General features: G+C 40.7%; 1 protein-coding gene across 1 annotated transcript in view; it reads right to left on the reverse strand.

The window, feature by feature from the left end:
- LOC141006952 (unconventional myosin-XVIIIa-like) overlaps positions 1 to 18,732 on the reverse strand; it is a 76,803-nt gene that overhangs the window by 25,147 nt on the left and 32,924 nt on the right. Inside the window, exons 15-28 of the mRNA XM_073479268.1 lie at positions 18,613 to 18,699; positions 16,853 to 16,991; positions 14,924 to 15,083; positions 14,640 to 14,826; positions 13,003 to 13,228; positions 12,727 to 12,836; positions 11,497 to 11,562; positions 9,916 to 10,044; positions 3,718 to 3,861; positions 3,456 to 3,545; positions 3,217 to 3,336; positions 2,208 to 2,325; positions 851 to 978; positions 236 to 390 (exon numbers count right to left, since the gene is read on the reverse strand). Coding sequence (XP_073335369.1) covers positions 236 to 390; positions 851 to 978; positions 2,208 to 2,325; positions 3,217 to 3,336; positions 3,456 to 3,545; positions 3,718 to 3,861; positions 9,916 to 10,044; positions 11,497 to 11,562; positions 12,727 to 12,836; positions 13,003 to 13,228; positions 14,640 to 14,826; positions 14,924 to 15,083; positions 16,853 to 16,991; positions 18,613 to 18,699 — 1,859 coding nt within the window. The remainder of the gene's footprint in view (positions 1 to 235; positions 391 to 850; positions 979 to 2,207; positions 2,326 to 3,216; positions 3,337 to 3,455; positions 3,546 to 3,717; positions 3,862 to 9,915; positions 10,045 to 11,496; positions 11,563 to 12,726; positions 12,837 to 13,002; positions 13,229 to 14,639; positions 14,827 to 14,923; positions 15,084 to 16,852; positions 16,992 to 18,612; positions 18,700 to 18,732) is intronic.

The raw sequence follows: 18,732 nt of genomic DNA on the forward strand, positions 1-18,732 counted from the left end.
TTAGCCACAAGGGAGAGATCACATTCTGCCACAGCGATAGCTTCTCAAGTGCTTAAAGTCTGAGTCATTTTCTCGGCTAATGCAATTCCACAGATTACAGAACATTTCAGTCACTATTCAAATTAAAGAAAACGTTAGTGTTCTGCCGAGTGGGTCAGAGTGGCCTTCTGAAGAGAGGGGAGCAATATGTTCTCTGTAAGGAAGGACAGACAGACAGGAGAAAACTGGAACTGACTTCCTCTGTTTCTTCTCCAGATCGTGGTTGCGGCTCTGCAGTCCCTCCAGGTGAAGCTTGGTGTCCTGCAGCTCCGCCGTCATTTTCTGGCACTTCTTCTTCAGCTGCTGCACAGAGCGCTGCACATCCTCATTATCTGTCTGCAGATCAGCCAGCTGCAGCGTGCAAACAAACACACATTTTCTATTATTCTTTTATGACAGTTCAATGCATATCATTAGATTTGTATAACTAACTGGCCACAAAAGTGTGGCAAACAAACAACTTGATTTAAAGGTGCAATATGTAAGAATTGGCCACCTTTCGAATTCATATTGCTAATTGCCATTTACTATAACTGCTGTTAGCTAGTAAGTTCAGATAACCGGGAATCTAGTGGTCGTCTTAACTGACTGTGTCACCCTTTGAGGTACAAAGTGGATAGGGGCTTGCCGGTTAGCCTGCTAACTCCAATTGATATCTCTGCAACATAGTACAAAGACGTCTTTGATACCACGTCAGCACTGTTATTTCCTCACATTCTGTTGATAATTTGAGTTCATCTTTGAATGTTTTAAACTAAAGTTCATACACATTGCACCCTTAATGATTCAATATCCTAGAAAAGTTTCTTGCCCTTCTCTCCAGATGTCTTTTGGCCTGCTGCTCCGTCTCCAGCTTGTCATCAAACTCCTGCTGCAGTTTCTTTTTGGTGAAGTCCATTTCACGAATGGCTCGGTTGTACTTTATCCGCCACTCGCCTCCTGGAGGAAAAGTGTACAATTCAGAAAATGTCTGTGTGACATTTGGCTGTCTCCTGCGTCTAATGCAGGCCTGGCAGTGTATACAGACGGAAAGGCTCAAAAGCTCAGAAATGATGGATGCTGTGGATTATGGAGTGCACTGTACTGCCTGTGATGGTTATCACATTCAAGGGCTGAAAATAATAGAATCTTTCAGGAAATAAAAACTCTTTTAATCAAATCCCAACCTTCTAAGGTCAAAAGATTGGACAGGAAACTAGAAAGGAGGCTTTTGCATTTCAGCTCTAATCTTGGATAAACCTGAGGTAGGGATTCAGAGCACGCCACAATAGTAGTTAGAGAAGGACATGTCTAAGTGGCACTTTCCACAGTTCTTAGCCGAGCCTAATTCTGGAGCTGTCAGAGGCTATCAGAACTATAACAGCGGCCAGGCAGACATTCAGGTTCAGGTTCATTTCCAAGCCTTATCATTTTAGAGGCTGTCCATTTCTCCTTCACACAGCAACACCGGCTCCTCCATCAGTGCTGCTCATTAGCATATATATAGCATAATGACAACTTGCAGGGCCACCGGCTCTGATCCCAACGATTATTTTCTCATTCATCTAAGAATTCTGATATGCTGTGTAATGGCTTGTCTGCTGAGGTGGGTTGAAGGGGGTGTAGGAAAGCAGCGAAGAAAAAAAAAAGAAATCTTGCGGACAATATGCTCTCAGCGGGAGCTCTCTTACCCAGCAGGTGGAGACCAATCAGCAACAGGCATTAGTTGTATGCCTGGGAGGGAACATCTTAATCCCCTAGCGGTAAATCCCAAACTTGGAAAATATACTTAATAGCATAATGCAAGATGGGACCGAGTCTCACTGCCATGTCTCCTGCTGAAGCAGTCGAACAAAGCCACTAATTCCCGCAGCCACAATTAGTCTAAGAGAGATTTTTCAAACTGTGCACATAATGCTGGTATGAGCGGTTCAGTAAATTATGCCTCTGACCTGAGCTGACATGCCCATTAGGCAGGCGAACGCATGCTGCAGCCACATGTCACATAGTACAATTAATTAGGGAATTGAAAACAAATGTTTAAAAACAGTGATGGCTAAGACTGTGATTCCAAAGAGAGAGAAAAGGCATATCCTCAAAGTTCCTCAGATTTTGGGCTTAGAATTGAATTCATGGTTGGATCACAGTCTGTGTGGTGTCAACACTAAGTTACAACTAACTCAACTAACCAGCATCATCGTCGTCGTCGTCCAAATCCCCGTTGAGCTCCGATGTTTTCATGAGCCGAGCTTCCATCACCTCCATCTCCTGTGACTCCAGCTGTTTCTTCATGGCATCATTCTTAGCCTGTACGCAGATTCACACAAATCCAAAAAAGAGCTTGTCAGCACTGATGGAATGAAAGTACATTTTCTTAAGTACTGTTCTTAAAGGGTAAATCCACCAATTTTACACATAAGTGTGTTTACAGGTCTAATACTACTGCATATGTGGAAAAAGTAGCACAAAGCCTTTTGTGACTCCAGAGGAAGCTGCACTTAATCTGATAAATTTCCTCCAGTGATGTAACTCACTGACATCCATCCTTGATCTGACATTTTCAGCTTAAATCGGTTGCTACACATGTCACCACGCCATGCACGCATGCTTGCATGGCACTCGAGATAACGAGATAAATTAATCAGTTATCACAAGAAAACAATCTTTGTTATCTCAAGATAACGTAATAATTAACTTGTGATCTCTAGATAGCGGCATTAAAAAAAATAATTAAACCTATGGCCGTTGAGGGGGTCCATCAGAAAAAGGGAATACCGAAACCCTTAATTAGTCGACCCATGGTATATAGTGTATATATACATGAAAATATATGTATAATTTACTGTATTTTTACTTGAACCTTAAATACTAAAATAGGCCTACCTTTATTGCCAGAATATTACCTTTGAAACTTAAGTAATTAAGTTAATGAACACTTTTACTCAAGTACTATTGGTATGGGTGACTTTCACTTTTACCAAAGTAATATTTTATATATAATATAATCTTTATTTGTATAGAACAATGTGCTTACGGCTCAAGTGCTAAATATTTTAACACAATATCTTTATTTTTACTCAAGTATGATTTTTGGGTACTTCTCACAACACTGCTTGTCAATCACATTAAAATCTGGATCTTTTCAAATATTGTGTTGTTATAGTGGGTGTGTCAGTTGTTATCAGTCTGTATATGTGCCTGTATATCCTTCAGGTCCTTCTCCAGGCGGAGTCTCTCCGAAGTCTCAGCCTCCAGCAGCTGGGACGCTGACTCACTGGTGCTTCTCTCATCAGTCAGTTCTGCCAACAAGTCTGCGATCTGGACACAAACACACAAGGTGTAATGCAAAACTAAAGTCAAATCTTTAACTGAAGTGAAAGAGTGCCACTCCACCACCAATCTCAAAACGCCGTCCTCCCAGCATGCGAGGGACCCACCCTGCTCTCCAGTCGATCCGTGTTCAGTCTCAACTCATTTCGCTCCTTCTCCACCCTCTCCAGCTTCGATTTCTGCTGCTGGATCTCCTCCTGGAGCACAGAGTGTAGCAATATAGGTCATGTGTAATATTACAGGTACAAACTGTGATATATTAAGTATTACAAGAAATATTAAAAATGAATAACACAAAGTTCCCCTCTGCAGTGGCAGGCTGAGAGGAATCTGTAATGCTGGTTGCACCACACTGAAAGGTCTGCTCACGTCTTTGCTTCGCATCTGATCCTCGGTGAGCTGGACCTTAATGAGGGGCTGGACTGTGGTGAAGAGCTTCCACCATGGCCAGTCCTTCACGCCGCGGTTCTTGTTGATGTTTTTCTGGATGCAGCGGATCGCTAGATCCTGAATCTTAACACACATACGGAGAAATTGTCACTAAAGAGAAACTCGTACAGGAATGCAGAGAGACACACAGAGAGACACACAGATTGAATCTTGATCTGAAAAGCAGATATAATAATATATTTATTGTAGCTTCATGTCCATGGTGTTAAATTTAATATAAACCAACAGATGGTTTGAATGCAACACAGATACTTCATCATACGAAGGCAATGTCCAGAGGTCCATAAGCAATGCCAGAAAATTAGAAACATTTTAATTACTCGCTGGAATAAATGCTTTACAGAGCTCATCTACTGTTACTATATCATCCCCAGCACCGCTAAACAATATTTGAAAAACATTTCACTCCTCATTCTCATGTTTTATTGCTTGTGTATGGGCTAGCAGCTATCCCAGGACTTGCCAGCCTCCTCTGGAGAGCTTCTGCAGACTGCGTTCCAAGGCTGGAAGCTAATTTTTGATTAATTAAATCAAACATGTTGGCAGCTAATTCCAAGTATTACACATTTTCCATGCTGCTTATGCATGAGGCTCTCTAGCAGCAGCAGATTACAGGCAAACCCAATTAGAGCAACACAATTCTCAGCATCAGGTACATTTCGCCCTGAAGGTACGCTCTATGACCAATTAGGATTTGTCACACAGTGAAAGCCTTAACATGGAGCAAAATGCAGCAAATCTCTGACAGAAGATTTAAACAGGTCTCACTTGTCATATTTAGTCGAAAATGAATAGAAAACAAACAAAAGATTAGACAACATGAAGACCGTGGATAAACATTTAGGTATTCATATCACATTACGAGAATGTGACAACTGGGAAACTGTGGGATGTGAATTAGGATTGCGTGCCAAGATTTAGACTGAAACATGTTTTCCCATTCTTTTCCTCACAATTCCACATACTAAGTATATGTGGAATGAGTTTTTAGTGTGTGTGCACGTATATGCATGCAGGCATGTCTGCTTACATGTCAGATACCTATGGTGGGCTCCATGTGGTAAAAACAAATCATGTTGCAATACTTTGGACAGATATTGCGATTGGATTATAATTCATGATTTGTGGGAATTATCTTTTTCCTGCCTCATGATTTCTTTTTCATTAAAAATAAGGTAACACTTCATTTTACAGTTTCATTGTAAGTCGTGGTAATTACCGAGTAACATAATTGAAATGTGTTTGATATTACCCCCAAGTTAAAACAGTAATTACCTAAAAATTTGAATTACCCCAACGTCATTTACTTATAATATTAAGATATTTTTGTAAAAGCAGTTACTAAATAACTGGAAATTTCTTTAATACATATCCAGGAAACTTCCATCCAGTTTCTGTCCAACTTCCCCTCAGCAAGTCACGGAACTAGCTCAGCTCAGTAAATTAAAGTACATTTTTTAACCATTTACATTTTCAGCAATTATTAATCATTTCAGCAGGTCAGTCCAACTTAGGAAAATGTTCCCGAATATCTTTTTTAAGTTAGCCTCGATAAATTGCTCATTACTGACAAATACAACTTCATAATCTGGAATCAAGTGACTTATTTGATAGTAGTTGATTGTTAAATTGGTGAGAATGTTGCAGACGTTAAGCTGAAGTCAGCTATTAATGAACTGCTTGTTGAAAAATAACACAATACTATTAGTAATCAATATTGGGCTAATTTTCAAAAAATTTGGAGGTCATTATTGTTGTAAGAAATTTCAAATACATTAGGTTGCTTGTTAAGTACTGCCTGCTAATATTGTGATACTATCAAACTGCACTCAAAGGGTTCACATTATACAAAGAAATGTATCTCATACCAATGCAGAGCACATCCATGCCTATACAGCGGAGGTATTCATGTTTATTCCATATGGAACGATGGGATTGCATGTTCCAAATGAATGAAAATCCCGTCTGATAAAAGTGTGTTAACATTCAGTGAGCACTGTTGCAATGAAGGGAAAAGGTTCATATGAATAGGTATAGTATAACCAGGTTGAAGCTAGCTTTATGCATTCTGCTTAACATTGATCTAATGCAAATAACTGAAAAAGAAACACACATAGGGTACCTGAAGGACAAAACTCCCAAAGCGGTAAGTGCCCGCTGAGGCAAAATAACAGACTTTTAAAATGTCAGGTTGTCCCCTTGAGCAGACAGTTGAAAGAGGGGGGAAAAAACAAGAGAAATTGTGGCTTTGTCATTTAATGTCACATGGGCTTGGCACAGCTTCACAAGGGTAACATGCCAGGGAATATCAATCTAGGGAACTTGTGACTTTCTGTCACATCTGTATACATCAACCAGCAAGAGTCTGAGAGGCTTCACCAGAACTCATCCGCACTGTTCCAAAGGCAAATTATCATCTACTGTAGCTGCTAAGACTGGATACTTCAAATAATGTGGAAGGCAATGGAGCCCAATCAATTTTCGCGAAGGGATAACAGGGAAACAGCAAGGGCGCAATTGGATGTTATTATACGCTGATTATTCTAAGATTGAACAGCAACACACTCTGTAAATCTTCTGCACGGAGAGATGGGGAGATGGAAATCACTCACCACGGCCCTGCTTCTGTTCCATTACTCTGGTGTCAACTAATTGAATCAGGAATAACATAAAAAAGAATGAGATTCAGCTGGAATAAATGCCCCTCAGGTAAGCAGTTGTGAAGCATGAATCCAGCATGCTGTAGCTGTTTGAACAGTTAAGAGAAGGAAAAAAAATGTGGAAAGCAGAGGGGAAGCAAATCAGATGTGGCACTACACATTTCCACATCTCGACATGACACTGCAGATACTGACCTAATAATGAGAAAAACTCAGGTTTACATTTTTACAATCTTAAAGATCGCCCTTCAGACATGTTTTAAGATTTACATAAAGCACAGTACTTTGACTAATAATGTGTTTCTGAGAAGGTTTTGTCTGCCTCAATAAAAAAAAATGAATATAAAAAAATGTGTAAATTCAAAAAAAAGTTTTACCCCCTCACAGGCAATGTCTCCAACTTTACGAAAAGTCGTAAGTCAATTTTCAGTGTTAGTGCATTGGAGGTTTTCAAGCTGCTGACACTGGGCCGTGTACTGTATGTTTAGACATAGCTCAGCCTGAATGGCTTTTTTTAATCCAATTATCTTATCAGTGGTCTGTCATCCTCTGATATTATCACAAGTTACTTTAATTACACCGTGGTAATGAAAAAAAAGGCCTGGGAATTAATTAATGAGGGGAAATTGTTGCTCAGACAGAATCACTTCAATTAGTCACCACTATTTTTGAGATGATAGACCATATACACATGCTGGCTATTTTCCTATGACATCAAGCTCAGGGTGGAAAGCTTAGATGCTGTTATTTAAAGGAAAATGACGCACTTCTGTCTTCCAGGTTGCAAGTCGTATAAACACAGAGATTCTGAACAATTCCTAATCATTTCACCGCTTCTCAACTGATTCGCAACTGTTAGCAACATTAGCATTCAACCGCTTCCTAGCTAACATTACCAGTTACATGTCCAGATTTATATAAATGTGTCCAAGATATGCGTTGATATTTCAGAAATAAAATGGCAAAAAAAAAAAAAATGGCTGACGTGTGAACATGGTATATAATAATAATTTGGGGATAAAACGCTTAAGCCAAGTGTTAGATGAGAAGATTTAGACCACTCTCTGAGATTTAGACCCCCCCTATAAATATAGGGCTACAGTTAGCAGTAAATTATCTTAGTTTAGATTATCTTAGCTTAGCTCATTGACTGCAAACAGGGGGAAACAGCTAGCGGCTGGTTGTAGCTTCATATTACCATTCAGGCATGACACTGGTATTAATCTTCATTTGATTGACTGCACAATATAGTATATTTAAAAAAAGTTTAACTATTCATTTAAAGAACAGACAACCAGTCCTTGAAATGTGTCTCTCCGTTTTTTAAAGGCTATTTTGTGTTTTATTGAAAAATATGTTTTTGTGTGCTCTGCTGTATAAACTTAATTTAGTTAATTGCCAGGCTGGGGATGAACAGTTTTTCTTTTTTAATAGAACTTATTGATTTTTTGGGATAAACTTTGTACGACAACGCAAGTAATGTGCACAATCATGTTCAAATAACCCTCTACACAGATCCTCCTGTGGCCCTGAGCTGATACAATCTGTTAGAAGCTGTAGCTCTCATCACTGTCATAATTATATGTTACATCTTACCTTAGCAACCGAAACTGACTTTAAGTGCAATAAAATTACTAGATAAAATAAATATAAGTCTTATCTTTCTATTACAGATACATTTGCAGGAGATGGGTGATATGTGGGGGCAGAGGGAGAAAGGGGCCTCTTTGCTAATGGATTTTGTAATTGCAAGGCTATCAGGCAATTTTGAATAGTTTTCTCGCTGTTGATTTTCTTCAAGTTCAAGCGGATTATGAAGCACCAAGCTCTTAGCCTGAATCACTGTGTAAAAACCTTTGAACTCGGTAATGAAAATAAACTGGCCTCTATTGGTTCCTCATTTTCAACCAGCATCCATTACTCAAACGGTCAATATGGTCTTATGGTATAAACATTAATAGCAGAAGAGGAGTGGCAGTAACATAAAGGGCCGTATTGATTAACCTTATTGCAAAGATTTAATTGTTTCAGTGGAATCAAATACGAGTGAACAAGATATTTACTCACTAACTGCATGTCATGCTGCTGTGCAGCAGTGATGTTGATTCTGTTTCTGCTGGTTCATCACTGGCCAGCTGAAGCGGCACATTCACTTAAATAGTAATCACAGAGCTGGAGAGGGACTGCAGGGCTCCATACATCACAAGAGGACATGTATGAGGTCCAGAGAGATGGACCCATCACATGCCGGGAGAAAAATGGAAGATGGGTGGAGGAGACGGGAGTGTGAGTCAGCAGCACGTTTGATGAGGCTGCATTTAAGGGGAACAGTTTGATGAAACGCAACGTAAATGGACGTGTCACTATCAAACATCTCCCTGAGGGGAGCCGATTGGATGGATTACAGTAGAGGAGGGAGGGAGAGGTGAGGGGCGATAGATTTAGAGAACACATTTATAATTAGTTGAAGATTTACAGCAGAGCTGGTTAGATCTACCCCAAGAGCAGAGCAAACACGCAATAAAATTAGCTCTGCAAAAGGAACTCTCTGCTCCTGGTGGACTCCAAGGCAACGAGGCCTCTGGAACTCACATTCCTCACCTGCTTTGTTCGAAAAACAGCCAAGCAGCCAAATGGACCTTGAAACCTGCTTTGTTCACTTTCGCAAGTATCACATTTACTTGATTTGCATGAAATGTGTAATAAATAAATATCGTATTAGCTTTTTGAACTGAGATGAACATACCCTTTGTGTTTTAGGGTTTGGTTTTAGGTTTTGGAGATATCGGCCGTAGAGATGTCTGCCTTCTATATGAAGTAATGGAGCTGGATTGTGCTTAGCTTGCGGTGCTCAAAGCGCCAAAAAATGCATTTGAAAAAAACTCAACAGCCAGATATCATAACCCAAGATTATCCACAGACCTTGTTGTGAGCACTTTCACGAAAGAGCGTTTCTCTCTATAATTTTCCATATCACCGTAAAGAAGGAAGCAAGCAATTACTAATACATTTAACTGGCAGTAGACACGATTTTTGGTTTAATGTATCAGTTAATGTCAAATGTTCATAATGTAGATTGAAAAAAATGGCTTAAATGTGTCTGTGACAGTCCAGCCAAAAGCATTATAAGAACATTGGTTATGTTGTCACAACCAATTATTTGACAGATGACCCTAATAACACAGACACTGCACTCTATCTTTGTATAATCTGACAAAGATATATAGGTAGTAAGGCAAAGTGCAGTAACTACAATCTTCTTCTCTTCTTCCTGAGAAAATCTAAATCTCATTTGATTTTTTATTACAACACATCTACATTTAATTGTTTTATTGTTTACATGTTCAAAAAGTTGAATGATGATGGGTTTTTTAGAAAAATGTAAGCATTCTGGATTTTGACGGGTTAACTGTCCCTTTAAGACAAGCCGTCCCTCTCGATGTGACATCTCTCCCACCTTTCTCTTCTTGAAGGCTTGTCGTGCCAGGTAGCCTCTGCAGGCAGCTTGGAACAGGGTCAGGTTCCGCTTCGTCTGCTCATCCCTCTGTTCCTCCAGCTTAGCCAAGGTGCCAGCTCTGAAAAACAACTGGAGCAAAGCAAAAAAGCACAAACACACACAGAGCAGCAAATTAGCTTATTAGCAAAGGATACAATTATTGAGAGATCATGTAATGCTTATTTTAGCCGATTAGATTTAGAGGCAGCGCTTTAGTGTGAAGCACGAGAACAAAAATAAAAAAACAGGGCTGAGTTAAAAAGTAAAAAATGCACCGGAGCAGCAAATCAATAAGAAGCGGTGTAATCCATGGACAAGTGAGTCTTATCTAAGTGAGGGAAGCTGTGATTAAGTTATTATCTCCGGACAATCAGCCTTGTCTGTATCTAATCTGGGCCAAAGGTAAAACACAGGTAAACAGCCAGCAGAAAAGCAGATCACGTCACAGCCTCTCTGTACTTCAGAGGGATTAGGGGCTGTGAATGCATGCCAGATATGATGGCAGCAAGCTATTAAAATGGATGGATGATGAAGTGTCTCCACCCAAGGTCTCTCTTGACAAGTCCCAGTGATTTATAAATTACCAGATCCATATGTGATCGAGCGGCTTCAGCAGGATGAATCTGCAAAGCAGTCGGGAGGTGTGATGCATTCACTGAGATGAGGGAGTATTTCTTTTCTAAATTGCTTCATCTGGCTTGAGCAGACGCTGTTTGCCTTTCATCATGATCAGATGCATGTAGCACTTTCCAAAATGTATATAGCAGTGCTGCTTTGTAAAAAACGTTGCTGACTAATGGCAGATTTTGTCCTGTCGAGAGCTGTATCACTTTCACCGCTATAGGGTTATTTGGGGCTGGTGTAATTGGCATGCAAGTGAGGCAGGTTGCTAGGAAGCCACTGGAATGCTTTGTGAATGGCCAACTGTGCTTGTCTACTTCTGAGCCCATTTCACACTCCAAAGTGTGGCACCATGCTAAACTGCCTCCGAACCCATTCTTGTGTCGTGTGTTTTAAAAGCGGCCCTGAACGGTGGCGCACATATCTGGTAGCATAAGTTGCACTGTTTTGTACATTATTGTCTCCTTTGATTTCCTTTTGGCTGATGGCCACTTTTCCGGCTGATAGGATTAGACCTCCGTGTGCCAGGCAGTGTTTACTGTGATTACTTTACAACGGTCTCGCTGAAAAACAAAGAGGGCCATCAGTTGCGAGAATTTGCTCCAATGACCTGAAAAGAAAAGAGGGAGTCGCGGTCACACACTCGGGCAGGGTAGAGACATGCCTCTCGGGTAGCCGCTGGCTAAAAGAGTGGAAGAAGGGGTAAGGCTTGGCAAGTGTCCAAAAAAGGATGGCAAAAACAAACCTCAAAGAGGGACAGGTGTAATGAGACACAAAATCCCCCAGACTGCAAAAAAAAAGGGATAAAACGAGCTGTGTACTGAGCTTCAAGGGGAGGGAAACTGGCAGCGAATCACAGCGAAGGTTTATTCAGTCATTTTAAAGCTGTTAATTTCTTTGAGATGTTGTGGTATTACTCACCCTACTCAGACCCATGTGGTAGCTGCTCTTCTCCAAATCCAAGGACTCCAGGAGCTCCTCCACAGCCTGCGTAAAGGCACACATGTACACAAACACACACACTTAAGTCTTTCAACTGCTGGATCCAGTGGGAACTTCTACTGACACCGCAACACTTCAGTAGTCCACAGCTCCCCTAAGTTGCCATGCTGAACTAATGGTACAGTGCAGTTCCCTCTCTTCTATCACATCCATTCCCGGCTGAATTTTGTTTTCAAAAGTAAGTCGCTGAGCATGGGAGAAAGTTTGGCTCCTCTGAACCAATTACAAACTTGTCCCCAAGAATCCACCTGCTCCTGGCTTATTCCTCGTGACCCCCTGGTGGTCTTGGCCCTGAACACATAAAGCCTATGCAGAGGTGCACCATTAGCCTGCCTGGAGCCTCTCCCTGCCCATCTACCAGCCTATGCGTACTGTAGGTGTATTGTTGCCTTGGCCTCTTCTCTCTACTTGAGCCTCCAGCCTGAAAGTCCACATCTAGATTACACCAGGAGAGGTTTGCCACGAGCACTGAGGGGCTTTTGTTTGCCAGTGTTTCCACAGAAACTCAGCCCCAGCGCACAGACACAGGGGAAAAGAGCTTTTCTCTTCCTTAACCCCATTCTTTCACTCTCTCTCTCTCTCTCTCTCTCTCTCCCTCATTTCTCCCCAGAAACAAACTTTTGTCTTATTTTTCTCTCCACTACACTTCAACCAGTTCCTCTTCACAGAGGACCAATGCACTAATGCACAGCACGTCCTCACTGAGTTAACTTTTAAGAATAAAACTTCTCCTCAAGGTTTTTTTTTCTACAATCATTGTTCATAAATTTAAAACAAAGCTCTAAAGAGGTAAAGCACCCGTACCATCGAAGCAACAGGGAAAAAACCTTGGCAGCTAGTCTGCTATTTTAACATTACAAAAGATGATAAACACATCCACTTGGATGGTTATTCGTAGCTTTGTATGCAGTAAAAACAACCTCGGCCACGTTACCGCTCTGCCTCTTTACCAGGCGTGATACTGATAAGGTTAAGTTGATTAGATCATTACAATGGCTCTGATGAATGAGGGTTTATTTCTCCGTCAGTTGGCTGCTGACAAATCAGGGGCAGATGTAATGAAGCTGCCTCCTCACAACATTAATCTTGGCCGTGCTCGGGCACAGGCGGAGCTGCACTTCCACATTCCTCTCTCGCTGATTGACTTACTCTCTTCTCGTCCTTCACAATGTAATTCCTCCCGTGCTTCTTGGTGAGGTGCGGTGCCAGCACATCAAAGCGTCGTCGGAACTCAGAGAACACCATGTGATCGGGGTAACCTGTGAAGGTCAGTGTTGGATAAAAGCATTATGTTCTGGGAATGTTCCAAGAGTGTAATAGATATTTTGGGAAGAGAAAAATAGATTTTGGTGAGATTTCTTTTTGGACAAGGAGGTCTGTGTTCCTATGCCTGTCCTCAGTGATTGATTTAAGCAGCTGCCTAACCTTGCCTGTAGATCCGGAGAGCGTCAAGCAGCTTGGAGCCACGCAGCTGAGCACGGAGCAAGGCTACATCAAGCTGCATTAAGCCAGGATCTCCAGTCTCCCCCTGGACCTCACATTCCCCCCCTTTGAACAGGGATCCACTCAGAGCCTTGAGGGCATCCGCCTTGGGCAATATGCAGTGAACAAAGTGAATCCTGGACCTCCGCACCATATCAAGGAGGGCATCCTGGAAAAGACAGAGCATGCTAAGGGACTCTGGTAGGGAATAGGCCAGCACCCAATGTAATATCTTTCACTATATGTAATATGTAGCATTACTTATTTAGTTAAAGAAAACATTTCATGGTCATTTTCAGGTTCATGATTTTATTCTGGGTTACTACTAGAATGGATTTACATGCTTTAGTGCTCAAAAAACACATCAGTTTTTTCATACTGTAAGAAAATACTGTCAACAGACCAAAAGGGATTAAATGTAAAATAAATCAGGCTATGAATGATGCATGAACAAACCCCTCTGTAAAAACCTTCAGAATATAGATAGGAATAAAAAAAGTTTGGTATATGCGAGCATTACTGGGTATGAGAATTGTTAACAAGATTTCTAAAGTTTTATGTTTTAATATGCAAATGAGACTTATCTATTAAAAAGTCAGAACAGAAATCTGAACTAAAATAAATCACATAATATGTATTTTGGAATATTTTGGACTTTCCTCTAGTCTGAAAGAAGACATGTTATGGAAGCAAAATAGCCCCAAATCTCAAAATAGCATGAAAAAGTAAAAGCAAAAATGAGTCGTGTAGCGTCTCCCCTAAAATACACCATCTTTATTCTGTATGATGCTGCTGTCACTCACTAACTCTATGACAACACTGGGGGGAAGTTAATAAAACAGTATTATGTCTATGTTTTGGTGTATGTGCTTCCTTATACTATATTCTGTAAAAGCTTAATGTGGATTTTCCAGTTTTTACCAATTTGTGTTTTCATGTTGATTTTATATCCCTTCTCTTCCAAAGGTTGTGTTCTGCTGCAAGAGAGAATTCATTGTTTTATTTGGCTGTTGCTACTTTAATTTTTAAGTACCAGGTTTTGGGAGCAAACAGCCCTGTATTTCTAGGAATTTTAAATCCACACCTCACAGTTAACATCCCTGACCATATCTCAATAATTGATTCGTCAGAACAATTCCTTGCGCATAAATTGTGGAAGACAAGAATTTTAAAATCGGCATGGCATTGGACTTGAAAAGCATCGGCTGTTAACATTATCCAGGGTTTTGCAGAGTCCAATAACAGCGTTGTTGTCAGGCAGCCGGGTTGGAGGCAACTTAACTGCAGACCAGTACTCACAGCACATTAACACCAGGCCTAATATCATATTCAAATCCATCTCTGGCCTTCATTTCATCCATTTTCCTTAAAGCTGCATTAAGCAATTTGTGACTTCTACAAGGGCCCAAGTACACTACGCTACAATTTCAGAACTGTGAGCCTTGATACACTCATCACATCAACCTGTCAAGTTCCCCAGTAACCTGTTGGCAAACCAAAAAGGAACCGATGAATGAAAAATGTGCAGACTGGGATGATTTGTAGTGTGATTGGCAGTACAGGCAGACAGCTCCTCTCACCACTTGAAGCTTTATCTGGATGCACAATGACTTCTTCTTGATCGCAGCCACCCCTGTGGTGAAAGTCTTCCTCATGCTTGTGGCCCGTCGCAATGACAGCTGGGAAACACCTTCGAGGCCTGCGATGGAACCGGACAGAACAGTGGTTCCGCCCGGTCGGCTCATGAACAATGAGCTGATGATCTTCCTGTAAGAGACACGCTGCTTCAGTCTCAAATTTTGTAAAAAAATAATACTTCATGCGACAACCACCCTCAGATAGACTCTTCCTGTGTGATTCTTACTTTTGGGATTCCTGCAGGAGGTATGTAGCATTGATGGAGGCAGGATTCTGCTTGGCGTAGTTGAGCCATCCGCAGGCATCATACTCCACCCAGTCAGTCCCGTGACTGTGGCCCAGCAGGAAATGTTTATCCTTTTCACTCTTCAAGAGGAAAGTGTGACCTGGTATAAATATAGGAGGCAGTGTGAGATTCCCTGGCTCATTATACATGCAGACTGATGACAAATATGAGCAGTCTCCTTCGGGAGTTCAGGGAAATATTTATACAGGCTGCATGAAGGGTTTAGAGCGAGCTGATTCATCTTTTCCTATGTACAGTCACAAACCTTCATAAACTTAAACTACAGACACAGTGATAATAAAAGGCAATCTGTTCACAACCCAGTTGTTAATGGTTCCGTTTGCCTGTCCATGCAGATTTAGTGTGAAACGTTCAAATCCATCGCACTGTACTGTCATACATTTATTCATGAATTTATTTTTATTGGGACAGTTTGCAGCTCAAACTTAAGTGCTGCCATTTGACACATTGCACCAGATTGTAGCTTCAAGCTAATTCACATCAATAGTCAAGTGATAGGTCAGAGCAAAGAAACAGCACAATAAGAGACAGCATAGAGAAAAAACAACATGGAACAACAACAACAGAAAAATGCACTTTTTTCTTATCAAATACTTTTTTTTTCATTACAAATGATAATATCAGCTCGACAACCTGAGTGCAAAGTTGCATCTTTGAATTTCTGACCACAACCTTACTGAATATTAACTGGGGCACATAAAGCACCATTTTGTAACTGTTGTCATTGTCTGTAATAGGGTGAATGGTGTCTCTGTCACAGCCACTTTGTAGGAGGGGGTAGGATCACAGCGTTACATACATGTTTACTTCAACATACAAGTTTAACATGACATTGTAATGATGAAATGAGTTTTGTTTGTAGTTAGCATCTAAATAACGTTTGACAAATTGTTACAGACCTGGGATTTGTATTTGCCACAGTACTCAAAAACTGTGGGGGGCGCCAAAGTGCTAGTTTCTACATAATGTTGCTTTAAAGACTGAAAAAGCAATGCATTCTCTGACATTACAAGAAACTTTGTGGAACACTGTCAAATCATGCTGGGATAACATGAGTCATCAGGCTGTGGAGCTGTTATTTTGAAAGGCTAAAATGACACTGTGCCTGCCATTTTCTTCTATTAGTTCTGTTAAAAGAAGTTTAAAAAGCAGTACCCTTGGCAAGTAACAGTGTTCGAGGTTGCCAAAAATATACACATAAAGTACTTTTTTGACTCATCCACAGGGTGATACTGGTTGATCTGTCAGATAGTGCTTTGTGCACAAATTGATATAGTGATATGAGGAGCTCATTCTCAATGAGACAACATAGTCTACAATGACAAAAAACGGGAGTCTGTAATCTAAAAAATATAACCCCCTTTGGTAAAGGTAAAAATACATTGTGAAATGTCTCTGTCTTAAATTGAACCTATCGTGATAATTGGCAAAAGAGAGAGTTAAGAATGATTCTGCTCTCACAAATTGCATCATTTTTATTTAATAATTTAATAGTTATGATTATTTTAACAACAGAGATAAAAGCATGCCTGTTTACACCATTTTATTGGTTTGGCAACATCATCAATATTAATGTAATGTCAAGTATATTTGTATTTAATATTCATATTGGGTTTTGAGTGTTTTTCAAAAGATCCCCTGACATTTTCGAAACAAGAATTTTCAGCCCGTTTCTTTAAATGCTATGTTACTGTGGGGTCAAGTAGAAAGCTTGTCATTATTTTATTAGCTTCAAGTCTGAGTTTTTGTTTGTGTGTGTGTGTGTGTGTGTGTGTGTGTGTGTGTGTGTGTGTGTGTGTGTGTGTGTGTGTGTGTGTAAGTGTGTGTGTGTGTGCGTCCTCTCCTTGCCTTTACTCTCTCCCTCAGCAGGTCCGTAGTAGCTGAAGAGACGTCCCAACAGGGTTTCCTCTGATCCCCCTGGCTGCAGCGCCTCCTCCTCCATCAGCCACAACAGGCCTCGCGCCTCATCTGTTCGCACTGTCCGTACCTGTCACACACACACACACAGAGACACACACATGCAGAAAGGTCATAGGTCCTGGCGCAATCCTTTTTTTTGCCCCCCGAATATGTCTGCCTCAGAAAAGATTGAGTCTTACCAACAGTCCCCCATACATGAGTAACAAGACACCTTGCCTCAAGGACGTTTAGCTTTAGCTATTTAGTGGGAAAACATTGATGAATCAGAGGATATTTCAGTCTGTATTTTTTATCCACCTCCTGGGTACAGGAAAAAAAAAACATATTGCTACTTACAAAAGATTATGAAAAGTATACTTCAAATGCTGAGTGCTGGCCTATATAGTCAGTGCTCCCTTAAACAGTGTGCTGTACAATATGTTTTCCCAGTATGAGCCGGTTGTGACAGGCCTGATAGTAATACAGGCATCAGGAATTAAAGTTTCAAAAGCATTTTAGGTCTGTGCACCCTCCAGCAGTTGCTGCGATAATGGCATCATCAATTAGGCTTTTCCGTCTAATCGAAATGGAAACAAAAAGGAGTTCATGAATACGGAAAGTGGCGGGGGATAAGGGATTAAAAAGTAATACAATTAGAAACACAATTAGTGTGAAAATGGAGAAGAAAATAAAACCCACTCCAGCATTGGTGAACATAGAATAAGTACATGGGGAAGGTTTTTGCTGAATTCAAACAGGTAAATGTGACTTTCCTGGGATTTACTTTAACATGAAAGGTTTGTTTATTGCGCAAACTTTCGCCAGAGTCCTGAGTTCAAATGATGCACTTTTTATCGAAAGATATCTGGAATAAGCCACTTTTGTTTTGTGGATGACAATGAGCTCCACACTGAGGTAGGCAGTTCGGCTAGCATGGCTAATGCCTGAATCCACCATGGGAGCACATAACCAAAAACTGTTTTTCGAAAGCTATCAGGAAGTTACACTGGAGACATCCTTATCAGCAGTGCACACTACACTGCCTTCAAATGCAACACAGAGTATCAGTTTGGAGGAGACATACGACAACTAAGGCGACCAAGGCTTGTTTGTGATAGCGGACATCAGAGCTCCAGCAGGAGAAAAGAAATACGTGAGTGAAAAAACATCCATCTTTGATCAAAATGAAGCAAATCTTCAGAGCTGACTTTAGAAATGACTGAATCAGAATCAGTGTTTTCTTTCCCTTTAGTTTTTAGTGTGATGTACTACAGTTCGCCGCTTCTGATGACATTCCTATTAGAGCGTGGACCCTTTAGAAAGTAAAGCACTCAAACCAAACACATTTGAATTATACCAAAGTGATCTATGACTCTGAACTCTGCCATTTATGTTTCCTTGGTGCGGTTCACAGGCTGCAAAGGCCACACATCGATTTTCTTTCTTGGAGTCAATTCTCTAACCTTTCTTTCCCTGCTGCAACCCTCTCTCTCGAGCCTCCACTAAACACCTTTCAATATTCAAAAAAGAAATCCTCTCATGCCAAAAGATGATATTCATTGTTGTGAGACTAGATCATAAAATGGATGAAAGTTGCTAAGAAGAATTCAAAGTCAAGTTATGATAAGAACACCAGATTTGTGCGTGAAACTACAAAGACATTTGAGACAGAAATGAAGACATCGGGCACATTAAAACATCGAACTTACCAGGGCTTGGCTGGAGGCTTGGTCGACCACTGCTACAGACAGAGATACGCTGGGCTCTGAGTCATCTAAAGCGAGCTCTATGTTCTCCTGAGGGAAGACAGACAGATGGACAGACTCTTT

The sequence above is a fragment of the Pagrus major genome, chromosome 13, assembly GCF_040436345.1.
Source record: "Pagrus major chromosome 13, Pma_NU_1.0".
NCBI classification, from domain to species: Eukaryota; Metazoa; Chordata; class Actinopteri; order Spariformes; family Sparidae; genus Pagrus; species Pagrus major.